Genomic DNA, 17,091 nt, shown 5'->3' on the forward strand with positions numbered 1-17,091 from the left:
TGTAGCTCATACCAAGTGGCCCAGGGCAGGGCACAGGCAGTGGCTGACCTTGGCCTGCACCAGAACCCCTTTCAAGACACCCAGAACCAACACACCCAGTGGCCAACTTCGGACCACATCAGAGCACCACCCAACTACCTCCACAAATGACACACCCACGGTGCAGACTGGACAGGCACCAGAGTTCCACTAAAGCTAATCCTGTTCTTTAGAGTCAGCCTCTGCACAACAGCTCCTCCACTGTAGTCACAGCCAGTCCTCACAACCAATAAGCCTGAGTGTCAGCTCCTCCCATTCACATATCAACAGCAATCAAGGCTTAACTACAGCAGGAGGGCAGCACACAACCCACACCTGGCACAGCCAGCTCAGCTGTTCAGGGAGACTGCACCACTGGAACCCATGGGACATCTACTACATAGGACCACTCTACCAAGACCAGGAGACATAGCGGCTCTACTTAATAAAGAGAAATAAACACAGGGAGGCAGCCAAAATGAGGAGACAAAGAAACATGTCCCAAATTAAGAACAGAACAAAACTCCAGAAAAAGAACTAAACAAAATGGAGACAAGCAATCTTCAGGTTCAGAGTTCAAAACTCTAGTTATAAGAATGATCTCAGGGAGAACTTCGACAAAGAGATAAGAAACATAAAAATGGAGATAGAAAACATGAAAAAGAACCAGTCAGAAATGAAGAATAAAATAATTGAAATTAAGAATACATTAGAGGGAATCAACAGTAGATTAGATTAAGCAGAGGAATGAGTCAGCGATTTGGAAGAGAAGGTAGCAAAAACACAATCAGAACAGAAAAAAGAAAAAAGAATCCAAAAAAGGATATTTAAGGGATCTCTGGGGCAACACCAAGTGTACCAACATTCACATCATATGGGGCACCAGAAGGACAAGAGAGAGAACAGGGAATTGAAAACCTGTTTGAAGAAATAATGACAGAAAACTTCCCTAACCTGGCAAAGGAAAGTGCAGAGAATCCCAAACAAGATTCACCCAAAGAGGCCCACACCAAGACATGTCATAATTTAAATGTCAAAGGTTGAAGACAAAGACAGAATCTTAAAAGCAGCAAGAGAAAAGCAGTTAGTTACCTACAAGGGAGGTCCCATAAGACAGTCAGCTGCTTTCTCAACAGAAACTTTGCAGGCCAGAAGGGATTGGCATGAAATATTCAAAGTGATGAAAAGCAAGGACCTACAACCAAGATTACTGTACCCAACAAAGCTATCATTTAGAATCGAATGGCAGATAAAGAGCTTCCCAGACAAGACAAAGCTAAAGGAGTTAATCACCACCAAACCAGTATTACAAGGAATGTTAGAGGGACTTCTTTAAGAAGAAGAAAATAAAGATTAAAAATATAAATAATAAAGTGGCAATAACTACAAATTTATCAACAATTACTTTAAATGTAAATGGATTAAATGCTCCAATCAAGAGACATAGTGTGGCTGAATGGATAAGAAAGTAAGATCCTCCATATACTGCCTACAAGAAACTCACTTCAGATCAAAAGACACAGACTGAAAGTAAAGGGATGGAAAATGATATTTCATAAAAATGGAAACAAACAAAGAGCTGGGATAGCAATACTTTCACCAGACAAATAGACTAAAACAAAGGTTATAACAAGAGACAAGGAAGAATCCAATAATTCCACTTCTGGGTATTTATTGGAAGAAACCCAAAATACTAATTCAAAAAGACATATGCATCCATATGTTCATTGCAGCATTATTTACAACAGTCAAGATATGGAAGCAACCTAAGTGTCCATCAATAGATGAATGGATAAAGAAGAAGTGGTACATATATACAATGGAATATTACTTAGTCATAAAAAAGAATGAAATCTTAACTATCTGCAAAAACATGGATGGACCTAGAGGGTATTATGCTAAGTGAAATAAGTCAGACGGAGAAAGACAAATACCATATGGTTTCACTTATACATAGAATCTAAACCCAAAAATAAATGAACAAACAAAACATAAACAAACTTATAGATACAGAGAACATTTTGATGGTTGCTAGATGGGAGAGGGTTGGGGGGGGTAAGTGAGAAAGGGAAAGGGATTAAGAAGTACAGATTCATAGTTACTAATTAGTCATGGGGGTGTAAAGTATAGCATAGGAAGTATAGCTAATAATGTAATAACTATGTATGGTGTCAGGTGCGTACTAGATTTATCAGGGTGATCACTTCGTAAGTTGTATAAATGTTTAATCACTGTTGTACACCTGAAACGAATATAATATTGTATATCAACTGTAATTGAAAAAAAATTATTTTAAAAAAGAAAACAGTGTAGGGTATTGATGTCTACAACTTTTATTGTGGAACTGTCTATTCCTTCAATTCTGTCCAATTTTCTTTCATGTAGTTTTGTTTTGGGTTCTGTTGTTAGGTGCATATGTATTTATAATTGTTATTCCTTTGTTTGAACCTTTTATCAATATGTAAAATCTTTCTTTGTCTCTTGTAACCTTTTTTTGACTTAAAGTCTATTTTGTCTGACAATTATGTAGGCACCTTAGCTCTCCTTTTATTACTTTTCACTTATCCTGGTTGGGATTCATTAAGTTTCTTCAATTTGTGGAATGATTTCTTTAATTAATTTTGGAAAATTAACAGCAATTATCTCTTTATGTATTGCCTCTTTTCTAGTATGTCTTTTCTTTCTATATTAGTTTCTCATTTCTGCTGTAACAAGTTGCCACCAATTCAGTGACTTAAAACAACACATATGTATTATCTTATAGTTCCAGAGGTCAGAAGCCCAAAATGGGTCTTACTGGGTTAAAATCAAGGTTTGTAAGTGGATCTGTGTTTTTCTTGGCTCATGGGTCCCCTCTCTCCACCTTCAAAGCCAGCAGTGTTACATCTTCAAATATAGCTGTAAAACTCTGAAACTCCTGCCTCACTTATAGGGATTCTTGTGATTACATGGGGGCACACCTGGATAATCCTCCATCTGAAGACCCTTAACTTAGTCACACCTGCAAAATCACTCTTGTCATGTAAGGTAACGTATTCACAAATTTTAGGAATTAGGATGTAGACTTCTTGGCGCAGAGAGCATTATTCTACTTAACCCTCTTTCTGAAACTCCTAATTATAGGTATGCTAGACCTTCTCACAGTATCTTCTATATATCGCTTATTATCTTTTTTTTTTTTTAAAGATTTTATTGGGGAAGGGGAACAGGACTTTATTAGGGAACAGTGTGTACTTCCAGGCCTTGTTTCCAAGTCAAGTTGTTGTCCTTTCAATCTTAGTTGTGGAGGGTGCCATTCAGCTTCAAGTTGTTGTCCTTTCAGTCTTAGTTGTGGAGGGTGCCGTTCAGCTTCAAGTTGTTGACCTTTTAGTCTTAGTTGTGGAGGGCGCAGCTCAGCTCCAGGTCCAGTTGCCGTTTTCTAGTTGCAGGGGGCTCAGCCCACCATCCCTTGCAGGAGTTGAACCGGCAACCTTGTGGTTGAGAGGACGCGCTCCAACCAACTGAGCCATCTGGGAGCTCAGAGGCAGCTCAGCTCAAGGTGCCGTGTTCAATCTTAGTTGCCGGGGGCGCTGCCCACCATCCCTTGTGGGACTCGAGGAGTTGAACCAGCAACCTTGTGGTTGAGAGCCCACTGGCCCATGTGGGAATCGAACCGGCAGCCTTCGGAGTTAGGAGCATGGAGCTCTAACCGCCTGAGCCACCGGGCCGGCCCCTCGCTTATTATCTTTTTAATTCTGTGTTTCCTCTGACCTATCTTTCAGCTTACTAATTCTTCAACTATGTCTAAACTGCTACTAAACTCATCCACTGAATTTTTTATTTTGGCCATTTTTCCAGTTTTAGAATTTGTTTGGTTCTTATTAAATTCGGTTATATCACCCTTTATTTTCTAATTCTCTATTGACATTTTCAATTTTGATTTTGATTTCTTTAGCATAATGTCTGATGGTCTGTGTCTGACAGTTCCAGTATCAGAAGTTTTTGTGGATAAGTTTTCGTTTGCACTGCAATGCTTTTTTTTGTGACTGTTTACTTTTTAAAAAAGCAAAACATTTTATTGAAATATGATAGATGACATAAAAATATGCATATACGAGGTTGGACAAGTTTGCACACTTGTTGCAACGATGTCACCAATGTTTTTTGATATCAGAGGGATTTTTCATTATGAATTTGTACCAATTGAACAGTTAACCAAGTTTACTATTTGGAAGTGCGGAAAAGGCTGTGTGAAAAAGTTAGATGACCTGAACTTTTCGCCAAGAGCCATGAATTGACAATGCACCAGCTCACACAGCACTGTCTGTGAGGGAGTTTTCATCCAGTAAACGAATAACTGTATTGGAACACCCTCCCTACTGACCTGATCTGGCCCCCAATGACTTCTTTCTTTACCCGAAGATAAGGGAAATATTGAAAGGAAGACATTTTGATGACATCCAGGACATCGAGGGTAATATGACAACAGCTCTGATGGCCATTCCAGAAAAAGAGTTCCAAAATTGCTTTGAAGGGTAGACTAGGCGTTCATGTTGGTGCATAGCTTCCCAGGGGAGTACTTCGAAGGTGACCGTAGTGATATTCAGCAATGAGGTTTGTAGCACTTTTTCTAAGATGAGTTTGCGAACTTAATTGTCTGAACTCGTAGTAAGTGTATGGTTTGCACAATTTTCACAAACTGAAGTAGACAAGAAACAAGACATCAGCACTCCGGAAACCTCCTCATACACTCTTCCAATTACTTCCACCAGCTGCCTCTCCCCCACACATAAGTCTCCCCGTTATGTGTGGGGGAGAGGCAGCTGTCTTGATTTCCAGCAGCATAGATAAGTTTTGCCTACTTTTTTTCTTTATGTAAATGGAGTCATATACAATATACCTTTTTTTGTATCTGGCTTCTTTTCCTTCATGTTATGTTTATGTGATTCATTCACAATATTGCTCTTAGTTGTAGACTGATTCATTCTCATTGCTGTGTAGTATTCCATTGTTCATGGTTAGCTTTGATTATGTATATTTGAAAAATTATTTATGGAACAAAGTTGAGGCCTAGAATGATGGTATCATCTTCCAGAAAGGACTGTTTCTCCCTTGTCCCTGGGGGTGGGAGAGTCTACTAGTAGGAGACTACTTTAAATAAAGTTTAAGCCTTGAGGTTTTGTTGGACCACCCAGATAGATGATGCAAAGCTGGGCTGTGTTTTGCTTTTACCACTATTGCTTTTACTTCTAGTTTACCCTTGCTTTGAAAATATAGCCTTTTGGAGTCCCAACTTAAAATAGGGACTTAGCATCTCCATCTCTGACGGACCTGGGCTTTGACTGTTGTCCTCTTGTCAAAGCCTAGAAGGTCACAAAGGAGCAGCTCGGGGGTAGGAAGGGCCAAGCGAACAGGACCAAAAAAAAGGGCCAAGTGGTCGGAGCGCTTGTACCAGTCAGGCCAAGTGTGCTGTCACTACCTGTGGCGCCACCCTCCTGTGTGGGCAGGCACTGGCTTGAAGAGGAGCAGAACAGACCCTGTTGTGGTCAGGGTGGCTACCTGGCCTGGATGTCTCCAACCAAGGGTTCACCAGTCTCTTTTTCTACTTTTCATTCCAGCCTAATCCAATGGTTCGATACAGCACCAAGTCGGACCTGCCCACAGTGCCGCATCCAGGTGAGTGTGGTGGGGTGAGAACACCTTAGCTAAAGACATCTTCTGCTTGCCAGGGAGCAGGATTGAGGAAAGATCTAGGAAACTGAGCTATGCCTTGGATCCTTTGGGACCCCCTCACAGTTTGAGGCGGTTGAACCTCTCTTGTGCTTTTAAGTGGCTCGGAAGGCCTGCTTATGCCCACGGGTAGCTGTCAGGCACACTCGTTGCCTGGGTCAGTATTCACCTGGGTAGACTTGACCCCCTTTCCTGCCCTTCCCCATTTCCTCAATGCCCAGCACCTAGACTGCGGTGTCTTTTGAGTGGTCACCACATGGGTCTACAGTGACATGACATCAGTAGCCACCAAACCAGTGGCACCAGCTTGGGGTACCAGCTACAGGGCTGCAGAGGTTGTCTGACTCCAAGGGATGTAATGAGACAGGTCAGGCCTGAGAACAGGCCTGGCTGCACGTCCCCCCCGTCCTCCCTGCCCGTGACCAACTATGTAGTCATACTCTTCCATGTTCTCCCCTCTAGGTTGGCAGAAGAACCATTATCAATAAGCTCTTCTTTGACCTTGCCCAAGAGGAGGAGGGTGTCCTAGATGCAGAATTCTTAAAGGTACCTAGAATTGATCTCATCCTGCTGAACCCCAAGCCCTCTGAGAATTCTTTCTGCCTCCACCCAGAGGGGATGCCTAGAGTATGGAGGTGGAATTCTGGAGGGGACACTTGGTAGAGATGTCAAGGCAGAGGGAAGGAGAACGGAGCACAAGTGATGGTAAGACACAGTCGTTGGAAAAAGACACTGTGAGCCCTCCCCTTGGGATTCCAGACCACTTCTGATGCAAGGTCCCCTCGCCTTGCAAAGGATCTACAATCATCCTTCCCAGCCCACTTTGCTGCTTGGACAGTGAGAGACATATTAGAAAACTCTTCTGGTTCTCATCCAAGGAAGAGGTGTGGACCCCACTGTTCAGAGACCTGGCTGTGGCTCCAAACTGCCTGGGGAGCTTGGTGTGTACCAGGTGTCCGTGTCTTTCCCAGACCCAGGAATAGAGGGCAGAGCCCCCGGAATAAAGAGCGTGCAGCCAGGACATAACCCACACTGCAGGGGAGGATAGCTGGTTTCCTCCTGCACTTCTGCTTTTCCTCCCAGTCTAAGATTTAGCTTTCTTTGTGTACAAGGGGGCTGGATTGGCAGAAACCTCTGGGGGACGTGCGTGGGGTTGGGGTTCTCATGTGAACCTGGACTCTGAGAGTTAATTTGCTGAGCATCTGTCAGATCAGGGTTTATTTGGCTCTAGCTCCAGGGTGCCATGATGTCCTTGGAACCTCACTGCTTCAAAAACGTGGAGCTTTTGTGCTTAAAGCCAGCATGTTCATCGTCATGGTAACTGCTCCCAGTTTTAAGCCGTGTCCTCTCCATGATAAAGGCAGCAAAGGCAGCTTCATTTCTTTCTGGCTTGCAAAGCCAGATCCAGGAGAAAGGGAGGCAGCATCTTGAGTAGTTTGGAGCAAGGGCTTGGGAGGTACCCTGCTTGGGTGTGGCGGAAGCAGACGAGGGGTAGCTTTGGGCTCCTTTCTCTTCTCAGGCAGCCCAGCGTGCCCTTCTCTACCCGCCACTTCCACCCCCAGAAGTTCAGTCTACAATGACCAGCCCAGGCACCAAAAGCACCTGCCCCCGGAGTCTTGGTTGGGGAGTTTGACCGCAGGGGGGCTTATCCACCCCCGGGGGCTGGACCTAGTATTGGTCACATAGGGGATTCTGACCTTGTGTTGACCTGGGAAGGGTGAGCTGGAGGAGGATTTGCCTGGATTCCATCCAACTACCACCATGGAACCTTGGCCGAGCCGTCCAGTTCTGTAGAGGCTGGTTTTCCTGCTCATGGAGTAGGCACCTCTTTTGCCCACAGGGATGTTGAATGCTTTGGGCTCCTGAATGGGTGCTGGACTCAGTTCTGCCCCAGCCTCTCAGTGGTTCTGCGGCAATGGCTTTGGAATGTATACACGGGATTTGAGAAACTCCTTTGATCCTCACAGCAGCCTGGTTAGAGCCTAGCACATGTGAGGTTTTATTCAGGGGCTCAAAGTTGTCCTGGCTCACCTGCCCTATTGGATTGTGGGGCTGGAAGATTCGTGGTACACAGAGCCAGCCTACAGCTTTGAAGAGGGTTAGACTGTGAAGCAGGCAGCACGTAGGGTGGAGGGAAGGAGTGATGGCCCAAGGTCCTTGGCCATCCCAACTCTGTGTCCCCAATGAGTGCCGCTGATGCCCAGGAAGGGTCAGCACTGGCATAGGGCCAAGGAAACCTCTGCGGTAAGACTGATCACACAGACCCACCTTCACCTCTCTTGCCTCTGTTCTCTTTCTTCCCTGTCCCGGGGTCTTGTACCATAGATTATTTTCCTCCATCTTACCGACTTCGTAAAAAGGCACACAGAGGTAAAGCAAGGCTTAGCTCTCCATTGTCGGCTTCGCGTGGCCTTGACGTAGAGTAGGGTCTGTGCCTCCCTGGACCTACAGGCCTCATTGCCCTCCTGGCGCTCCCACAGCCTTATGGGAGGCTGAGTGCAGGCTCCCTGCTGCTAATTATGGATATTGCCTTGCAGAATGAACTGGATAATATCAGAGCCCAGCTTTCCCAGAAAGGTGAGTTAGCAAGAGACAAAGGGCTTTGGGTGCTGGTGGGAGAGGTCCTGGAAGGAAGGCCTCCAAGCTTCTGGCAGAGCCAGGGGCTCTTCCTGCTTTGTATGTCCAAGAGTCTTGCCAGCTCTTGTGATTGGCAGGAGAGAGAGGTGACTGAAGGTCACATGAAGCTCACCTAGACCAGGTGAGCCTCCTCTCTTTGTCTGAGGCTTCTTGCCCAGAACCTAGGCTGGGAGGGGGCTACCTGATGTGACAGAGTATTTCTAGGAAAGGGGTTGGCCACCAAGTTTGGCAGGAATCTGCATGAGTTCTGGGATGATGAATTAACTAGACCTTGGGAATGGGGAGCAGGGAAACCTTTACTCAAGTGGTCCCAAGGAGCAGAAAGAAGGTCTCACCCCCTGAACGAAGAAACTCTGGCTCGGCTTCCCTGGTTTGGTGCATGCCAGAGAGAGAAGCCAGCCACCCAGCTGTGTGGCCTGGGACTTGCTCCTCACCTGGCACTGGGGTCGGGTGCTTGAGCCCCAAAGCCCAGGTTCTCATGCTGATAGGTGGTTGGGCCTCTCCCCCCTCCAACCTCCATCCCTGCTCCAGAGAGGGAGAAACAGGACAGCCAGGTCATCATCGACCATCTGCGGCACACACTGGAAGAGCGCAACGCCACTGTGGAGTCTCTGCAGAAGGCCCTGGACAAGGCCGAAATGCTGTGCTCCACCCTCAAGGTGGGTCCTCGCCTCCTGTGCGCACAAGTTGATGGGGAGATACAGCCCTAGTTCTGGGCTCACCACTCTGGGCTTAACTTCTGCGTTGGTCAGTAGCTTGGTTTGCACACCTGTAAGATAGAAGCAAATGCCTTCTTCCTCAGGCCTTCCGTAATGTACCCATCCAGCCCAGAAGAGAGGAGCCATATTGGCCGCACTTACAGAGTTTTGTACTAGGTAGTTTGAAGAGGTGAGGCCTTTCCAGTACTTCATGGAGGGGCTGCTCAGCCAAGACCTTGGTGAGGTTGGGCCATGTTTCCAAAAGTGGTTTGTACTCTACTGACACAGGCAGCCTGAAGAAACTTCCATTCGCACTCTAGTCCTTGGCTGGGCTGCTCTTTGGAGCCAGATCAAACAGCATCCCAGGGAGGAGCAGAGGGCTTTGAAGTTGGCTGTGCTGAGCTGACCGCGCAGATCAAAGCCCGCAGAGCAAGCCATTCGAGACCCAGATGAATTTTGTATCAGCCTGGGTTGGTGAGCTTCTTGCTCTCCCAGGGGCATGAGGCGATTGATCTAAGCCCACAATTGATATTCTGGCCTTGTAGGAAGGAGCAGTCCTTGCTGGATGCCATTTGAAAGGGAAAAAGAGCCATCCTTGTGAACGGACAGGGCCCCAGGGTGTCCGTTGTCTCTTCTTGCTTGGTGGCTGGTCTGGATCACGTGGCCTGGCCAGTGGAAGGGAAGGAGCAAACCAGCACCTGGCTACAGAGCAGGAGTCTCGGATGGCATTCGGAGGTCACAGATGGAGTGGTCTTGTGCTGAGGGCAGCCTGGCCAGCTGCCTGTGACTCAGCTCTGCTTTCCTGGCAACCGTCCATGGGTCTAGATGCCAGATAGTGAGGCCTGGACTTGTGCTTTGGGCTTCTTCAGCTTCCTGCACAATGTGCACCGTGAGGCCCAGGCCACAGGACCTTGGCAGCGCTCAGGGGGCCTGTGGATGCTGGCAGTGGACTGAGCCATATCTCAGAAGGTGAGGAAGCTATAGCCTAGGGCCTCTTAGCAGAAAAAACAAGCTAGAGTGGGGCCCAGGAGCCTTACCTCCTGGGGGTTGGGAACACATGGTTATCAGCATTTTCAAAAGCGAAATGTTTTAGGGTAGAATTTTCCCAATGACTTTAGTCATGGCCCCTAGGATCCTCTAAGCAACAGGTGTGAGTGGGTGTGTTTGCTCTTCAGAAGCAAATGAAGTTCTTGGAGCAGCAGCAGGACGAGACCAAACAAGCACGGGAGGAGGCCCGCCGACTTAGGAGCAAGATGCAGACCATGGAGCGGTAAGCTTAGAGCTGGAGCCTGTTGTGTGCCCCTGCTGCCACGGCCCCCAGGTGGCATAGCTCTCAGGACTGCAGCAGGGATTGGGTCACCTCTGTGGCTCAGATCTCCACAGGCCATGGGGCGTGGCTCAGGCCAGCTGGGCCAGGTGGTGTAGAGGTCTCCTTGCTCAGCCTCTATGGGCTCCTCTTCTTTCCTTGGATGCTCTTGCCATACTCTTCTCTGTCCCTGTTTCCTGTGGGAAGATGACCTGGCAGGTCTTTTGCTCCAAGCACCTCCGGGGATCCCTGACCTTGAGGACCTCTGTCAGCACCCCTTCTTCCCCAGCAGCATCCCTGCAGCTGTGCTCAGCTCTGCTGTGGAGCCTTTCTTTGGGCAGATCTGCCTGCAAAAGCATCCTAGCAGCCCAGGCTGTCACCATAGCAACAGCAGCAAAGGGAAGCAGAGCTGCACTGGGTACCTACCCATCAGCCTCCAGATTTTAAATGCCGTGGGCTGGGTGTTTTTCAGGCTTGATCTCCTACTCCAGAGCCAGCGGCCCGAGGTGGAGGACATGATCCGAGAGATGGGTATGGGACAGTCAGCGGTGGAGCAGCTGGCTGTGTACTGCGTGTCCCTCAAGAAGTATGTACTCTGGCCCCTTTGTCCAAGCCCACGAGCTAAGCCATGGCACCCCAGCCATGCCTCTCCATCCACTGCCCCTCTCCTGCAAGGCAGAACAAATGAAGTTAAGGGGCAGGCTCTAGAGCCATGCTGCCTCAGTTTGAACCCTGACCTCACCTCTCACTGTGCAGCAGGCGCCAGTTTCTTAGCCTCTCTGACCTCAACTTCCTGAATGGAGATAGTAGTAACGTGCCCCACTGGGTTCCTGAGAGAACCGAGTGTGAATTAAAAGCATCAATTCAAAAGAGGTTGGCACAGCTCTGTGAGCCGTAAGCCCCACCACGATCTCTGGAGCCTGTTTCCCATCCGTGCTATTACCGACCCTACCTGGCTTGCATCAGAAACTTTGCTCAGATTCTCCATTACTGTGGGTATGAGGTTGGGGAAAGGACCACTTGGCTGACAGGCATGGAGGATCCCAGATGTCTCCGGTGGGGGCCAGGTGGTGGAGGGGTCCTCCTAAGTGAGGCCCTCGTGAGGCTGGGGCTTCTCGCACACCCTCTCAAATCACCAGTGCCTGCAGGACAGGCAGGGAACAGAGTCACCAGCTCTCCTTACATTGGGTGCGGGACTCTCCACAATGCAATCCTGTTGGGTTCAGGGTCAGAGTAGGAATGAGAACCTTCGAGGGGTTTGGGCTGGGCTTTGTTGGTGTCATGGCTCAGTGTGACCACAGAGTGTCCCATTCTGACATCTCTTTCCATGGCCCCTCTGTAGAGAGTATGAGAATCTGAAAGGGGCACGGAAGGCCTCAGGGGAGCTCGCTGAGAAGCTGAAGAAGGACTTGTTTTCTTCCAGAAGCAAGGTAACTTAATGGGGAACAGAGGGCGACGGGAAATGTGGCTGTCCTTTGTTCACGCTCATTCACGTCTCCTGAGCAAGGCCATGGGGCCTGATGGTGCAGCTGATTCCATGGGGCTGCTGGCCGACTCCCAGAGATGAGTTACTAGGCATTGGCTCTGGCTGTTGGCTTGTCCACTTAGGGAGGCAGGTCACACAGGTCCTCATCCCACACCTGCACACTGAGGCCCCCCTCTGCCCTTCCCGGCTCCTGGACACCTCTCAGCTGGCTGGGGGCATGGCTCCCACATGTGACAGCTTCAGGTCTGTTTTTGTACCAGGCCCAGAGCAGGAAGGCTCTTGGAACCTGATTCAGTCAGCACGACTGCCTTTCTTTCTGGGCCTGGTGCCTCCATGGGCTGCAGGATGTAGGACGCAGCGCTCGCTCCTGGGCAGCTCCACATTGCTGGAGGCAAGCCCAGCCCCGTAGAGCGAGGCTCCCCACACTCTCCTGGACCTTGGGCCACCATGCACATGCACTGGGTAGCAGCAAGCGGGGGCAGGGCACATGCTTACCCCTTGGCTCCTCCTTTACTCCCTATACTTTCTTGTAGTTGCAGACAGTCCACTCAGAACTGGAGCAGGCCAAGTTAGAGCTGCGGTCAGCCCAGAAGGACTTACAGAGTGCCGACCAGGAAATTGCGGTGAGGGTCATCCCTGGGCAGATGGGAATGAGGGGGGTTTGGATGCACTCCAATAGCAGAGCTGGGCTCGTGCTGCCTAGCAAGCTGTGCACCAGTCAGTGGTGGTGGTTCTGGGCTCCCGACATCTATCGGGGTCAGGCTGGCTCAGGATGTGCACCTTGGCCCTGGGCTGGAACCTGGGCCTCCTCAGCCGAGGGCAGACAGCACCACGAATCCTCCCCCCGAGCCTGTCCCGTAGCTACTTCTCCAAGGTCACCAGAGGAGGGGCTTTGCCAGGGAGGGGTTTTGTGGCCGAGTGGCCCTAGCCTCCTGAGCCTGATGGTGGGGTCTCAGGCCTTGCTCTGGCCTCAGGGGGCTTGCCCTTTGTGCACGTTGCTCACATTTTGGCAGTTTCTCTTGATGCTTCAGCCTTTTGTTCACACCCGTCTCTTCTTCCCTAAGAGCCTGAAGAAAAAACTAACGATGCTGCAGGAAACCCTGAACCTGCCTCCAGTGGAGAGTGAGACTGTCAACCGCCTGGTTTTAGAGAGGTTTGTTGGTCCTCGGGGGTGGTAAGCTCCCTGGTAAGGGTCTTCACTCCTGGTTTTGGTGGGGTGGGTGGTCCATGTGGCCGTGAGGGCTGTGGGTCTCCTGCCCTGGGAGACAGCCCAGATTTAGGGGGAAAGCAGCTTTCAGGCCAGTTCTGGGCTCTGACAAGGAGAGGCCACGGTAGGCCAGAGAGGACCGAGGGATGGTTAGCGACAGGGCAGCAGCACCAACTGTCACCGGGCAGCCTGTTTATGGAATGGCTCAGCAAATGCAGCCACCCTGTGTGCTGAAACAAACAAAACCGCCCAGAGAATTCCCCTCTGATCTCTGGAATGTGTGCATGAAAGTTGCCAGCAGAGGGAGCCAAGAGGCAGAGCTGCCCCACTGAGGGCCCAGACAGGAAACTCAGCAACCCAGTGACCCTGCTAGGTGCAAGCTCCATGCTGCTCCCTCTACTTCCCATTCCAGGGGCCTCGGGGTGTTTCCACGCACTGTCCTCTGTGTCTGGTATCCACAGTGAGGGAAGCACAAGCACACCAGTTACCCTAGGTGCCCAGGGTCTTTGCATACCAGTTTTTGCTTACTTTCTTTACCACTCCAAGCTGCTGTGAGGTCCGGACTCCTATAACAGGTCCTCACTGAGTGTCAGGCTCTCCCTGTCCTCTTGGACCTCGTGTTCCAGTGGGAGAGACAAGTTGGAGGGTTAGGCGCCCAAGCTCTGAACCACATCATGGAATTTGGTCTGTAGTTCCCAGGTGGGGATGAGCCCACTTCACTCTAAGTAAGTCTCGTGCCAGGGCCTGCAGCCCACCTTGGTATAGGGAGGGCTGCTCTGGTCTCCCTGATCTGTCAAGCCAGCAGGAGACCACATCTGACAAGCCTACATCTGTACAAAGCGAGGCTGAGCTTCCCACCAAGCTGCATGCAGGACAACTTCATTCCCTTTTTTCTCCAGTATTTTTCTGGGCATAAAAGTTGGGTGGCGGGTTTGTCACTTTTAGTATTGGCCCTCCTTTTTAACTAGGCACAGTCTGTTCGAAATTCAAGGTCCTCTCCTAGGGCCTTGATCTCTCAAAAATAGTCGTTAAATCCTTGGTAGCAGTTTTGCCCGTCTTCTTTTGCTCTGATAACAAAACTCTCAAAACTACAGGTCCCCTTAAAGACCCTGCCTCCACCTTTTCCCCATGACAGCTGACAGGTTGCTGTGCCCACACTTCTGGAAAAAGTCTTAAGCTTTCCTGACATATCACAGTGTATAGGCACATTCCTTCAACCAACATTCAGGTCTAAAGGAAGAGCAGTCCACACAGAGAACGGCTAGTGCAAAGGCCCTGAGGCCTGACTAAGCTGGGTGTGCTTGGGGGAGAGGGGCAGGTAGCAGGTGGGCCACATCTCTCCAGGGCTTCACAGGCCAGCCTTGGAGCGTGGATTTTAGCCTCAGGGTAATGGAGGCTCTTGGGGATACTCGAGGAAGATTGCTGTGGTAGGACTGTGTGGACATCTGATTTTCATCCCATCACCCACTGGTGGTTCCTGAACCTGCACTCTAGCCCAGAGGGTACCAGGTCACCAGCTTGATGAGTACCCTCTTAGATCTCTGCTTCATTATAGAAGAAGATCCCAGGAGACAGACGCAGCAGTTTGAGGGTCATTTGTTTCATTTTAGATGTTTCTTGATAATTTGGTGCCATCTATAACTTTGAAAATATGACCCTTTGAAGGCCTTTTCAGATTAGTCCACAGAAATCCATGCGATCCCTCCTGCCACCAGTATGTGTGGAGCACACAGCCACGTTCACCCAGGCATCCCCCTCTCAGTGGATATTCAGGGCACTTCCAGTTTTCCAAGCGGTCAGAAAGCACTGTAGGAAGCATCCTAGGTGGCAGGGGACAGGTGAGCTGGCAAGGCAGTCGTCCTGGGACTTCCCCAGCTCTCCTGGTGGGACCCACTGTTTCTTGTATCTCATCTCGCTCGCTCTTGATTTACTTGCTTGCTTTGCTGAAGTTCAGGAAGTTAGTCTCCCTCAGACCCCGAAGACCCTGCTTTCCAATTGTCTAACATCTAATATGGCTGCTGAGAAATTGATGCCCACCTGCTTCTTGACCTTTTTGTATCACAGGTGAACGTATTTTTCCTCTCGCGAGAGTCTTAGGCTGCTTTCTCTGCCCTTGGGCTTCTGTGACTTCCCGTCATGTGTCTTTCCCACTCACCCTTGTGGCCCTGGGCATGTCCTTGTGGACACGCAAGTCTCCAGCTCTGGGGACTTTCTCGTGCTGTTCTTTCGAGAATCGGCTCACTCCAGTTTCTCTGGCTTCCCTTTCTGGAGCATCTACACGTCCCGTGTCTCACCTCTGGGGTTGGGCCTTTGTGGTGTTGTCTTTGTGCTCTGCGTTCTGGGAGAGTTTCTTACATTTTCATTCGAATTTCTTAATTTTCATAATTTTTAACTTCATCAATCTATTTTTTATTGTGGTAAAATATATATGCCATAAAATGCCACCTTCTAACCGTTTTTAAGCATGTGGTTCTATGCCATTAGTACATTCATATTGTTGTGCAGCCGTCACAACCATCCAGCTAGAGAACTTATCTTCCCCAACTGAAACTCTACCCATTAAACACTAACTCTCACTGCCCCCCACTCCTACCCCTGGCAACCCCCATTCTACTTTATTTTTTTTATCTTAAATGTTCTTAGCACAAGGAAAAAAACTGTAACTATGTATGGTGATAGATGTTAACTAAACGTACTGTGGTGATCATTTCGTAATACATACATATATCAAATCATTATGTAGTACCTGGAACTAATACAATGTTCTAGGTCAATTATATCTCAATTGAAAAGAGAGAGAGGACAATTAAATGTCAGGTGGTGTCCTAGATAGGGTTCACTTTTTACCACTTGATGTCTTTTCGGCCTCCCCATCTCGCATTGCACAATCCAATGCAGTATCTACTGGCAACGCGTGGCTGTCAGGCTCTGAAAATGTAGCCAGTCCAACTTGAGATGTGCTTGAAGAGCAGCAACAGTGGTGGTGCTGGCGGGACACACAGGTGCGGGGCACCCAGCACACGCTCGACAAGGGGCGCTGCTCTTTGGCCACCACCTTCCATCAGCCGTGGTGGGCTAAGCCTCAGTTGGCCCCCTCTGTGGCCATCACCAGCCACTGTCTCTACCACGTGCTGAGCCCTTCACCGGGGATGCCAGTCCTCTACTTTTTATCTCTATCAATTTGACTAATCTAGCAACCTCATATAAGTGGAACCAATTAATATTTGTACTTTTGTGACTGATTTATTTCACTTAGCATATTGTCATCCATGTTGTAGCATGTGTCAGGACTTCCTTCCCTTTTAAGGCTGAATTAGCGTCACATTTTAAATTTGCAACATTCTTTCATGCTCTCTGAGTGCATCCTTTGCCAAATATGCTATGCCTTGGTTTATGGTCTAGCATTTTTTTTCTCTTGGGGTCAGTGTTTATAAGTCATGGCCTTTCTCTTGGACTTCTTTCCCATGCCTGGGGGTTCTTGGCTGCTTCTGACCCTCTGAGGAGGAGTACCAGAAACGCTGCCTGGGAACCCAGCCTATGTGGGCAGAGTGTGTGTGTGGGGGGGTGGCGGGGGGGCGGGGGTTGCAGTGAGCTGGCATCATGCTGAGTCTTCCCTGAACCTGGGATGCAGAGGGCTTTATTGTAGGGTCCAGTACTGCCTGCCCTAAGTCACCCTACATGGTTTGCTTCATATCTTTGGGAAAGGCCCTTCCATTTCTTGGCCAAGGGTAGCAGCCTGGCTGCCTGGTGTTCTGCTAGTGCAGATGTAGGAAGGGGTGGAGCCAAGCTCCCACTTTCCATCAGTACCCCAGTTTTCAGGCCTGTTGAATGCTCCTGCAAATCTAGATCTTCCCATGGTCCTCCCTTGCATTCATAGCTTTCTTCTGTGGGTTCTGGCTATTGTAGGTCAGCTGTCCCCTGGCATTGCTCTCTCCCAGAATTTTGGGGAAATCTGTGGGTACTGATGGTGGTTGCCCATTCTATTTGTTGCCATAGGATTATCCTTCACTCCTGTCATTTTAGGGAGGCC

The 17,091-nt window shown here is 49.0% G+C and overlaps 1 protein-coding gene across 1 annotated transcript in view; it reads left to right on the forward strand.

Moving 5' to 3' along the window:
* The window catches only part of TRAIP (TRAF interacting protein), a 28,413-nt gene that overhangs the window by 4,997 nt on the left and 6,325 nt on the right, over positions 1–17,091 (forward strand). Inside the window, exons 2-10 of the mRNA XM_033131553.1 lie at positions 5,616–5,673; positions 6,190–6,273; positions 8,265–8,304; positions 8,896–9,023; positions 10,238–10,332; positions 10,841–10,954; positions 11,711–11,798; positions 12,388–12,477; positions 12,919–13,007. Of these exons, the coding sequence (XP_032987444.1) occupies positions 5,616–5,673; positions 6,190–6,273; positions 8,265–8,304; positions 8,896–9,023; positions 10,238–10,332; positions 10,841–10,954; positions 11,711–11,798; positions 12,388–12,477; positions 12,919–13,007 (786 nt within the window). The remainder of the gene's footprint in view (positions 1–5,615; positions 5,674–6,189; positions 6,274–8,264; positions 8,305–8,895; positions 9,024–10,237; positions 10,333–10,840; positions 10,955–11,710; positions 11,799–12,387; positions 12,478–12,918; positions 13,008–17,091) is intronic.

Source organism: Rhinolophus ferrumequinum, chromosome 17 (genome assembly GCF_004115265.2).
Source record: "Rhinolophus ferrumequinum isolate MPI-CBG mRhiFer1 chromosome 17, mRhiFer1_v1.p, whole genome shotgun sequence".
Classification (NCBI taxonomy): domain Eukaryota; kingdom Metazoa; phylum Chordata; class Mammalia; order Chiroptera; family Rhinolophidae; genus Rhinolophus; species Rhinolophus ferrumequinum.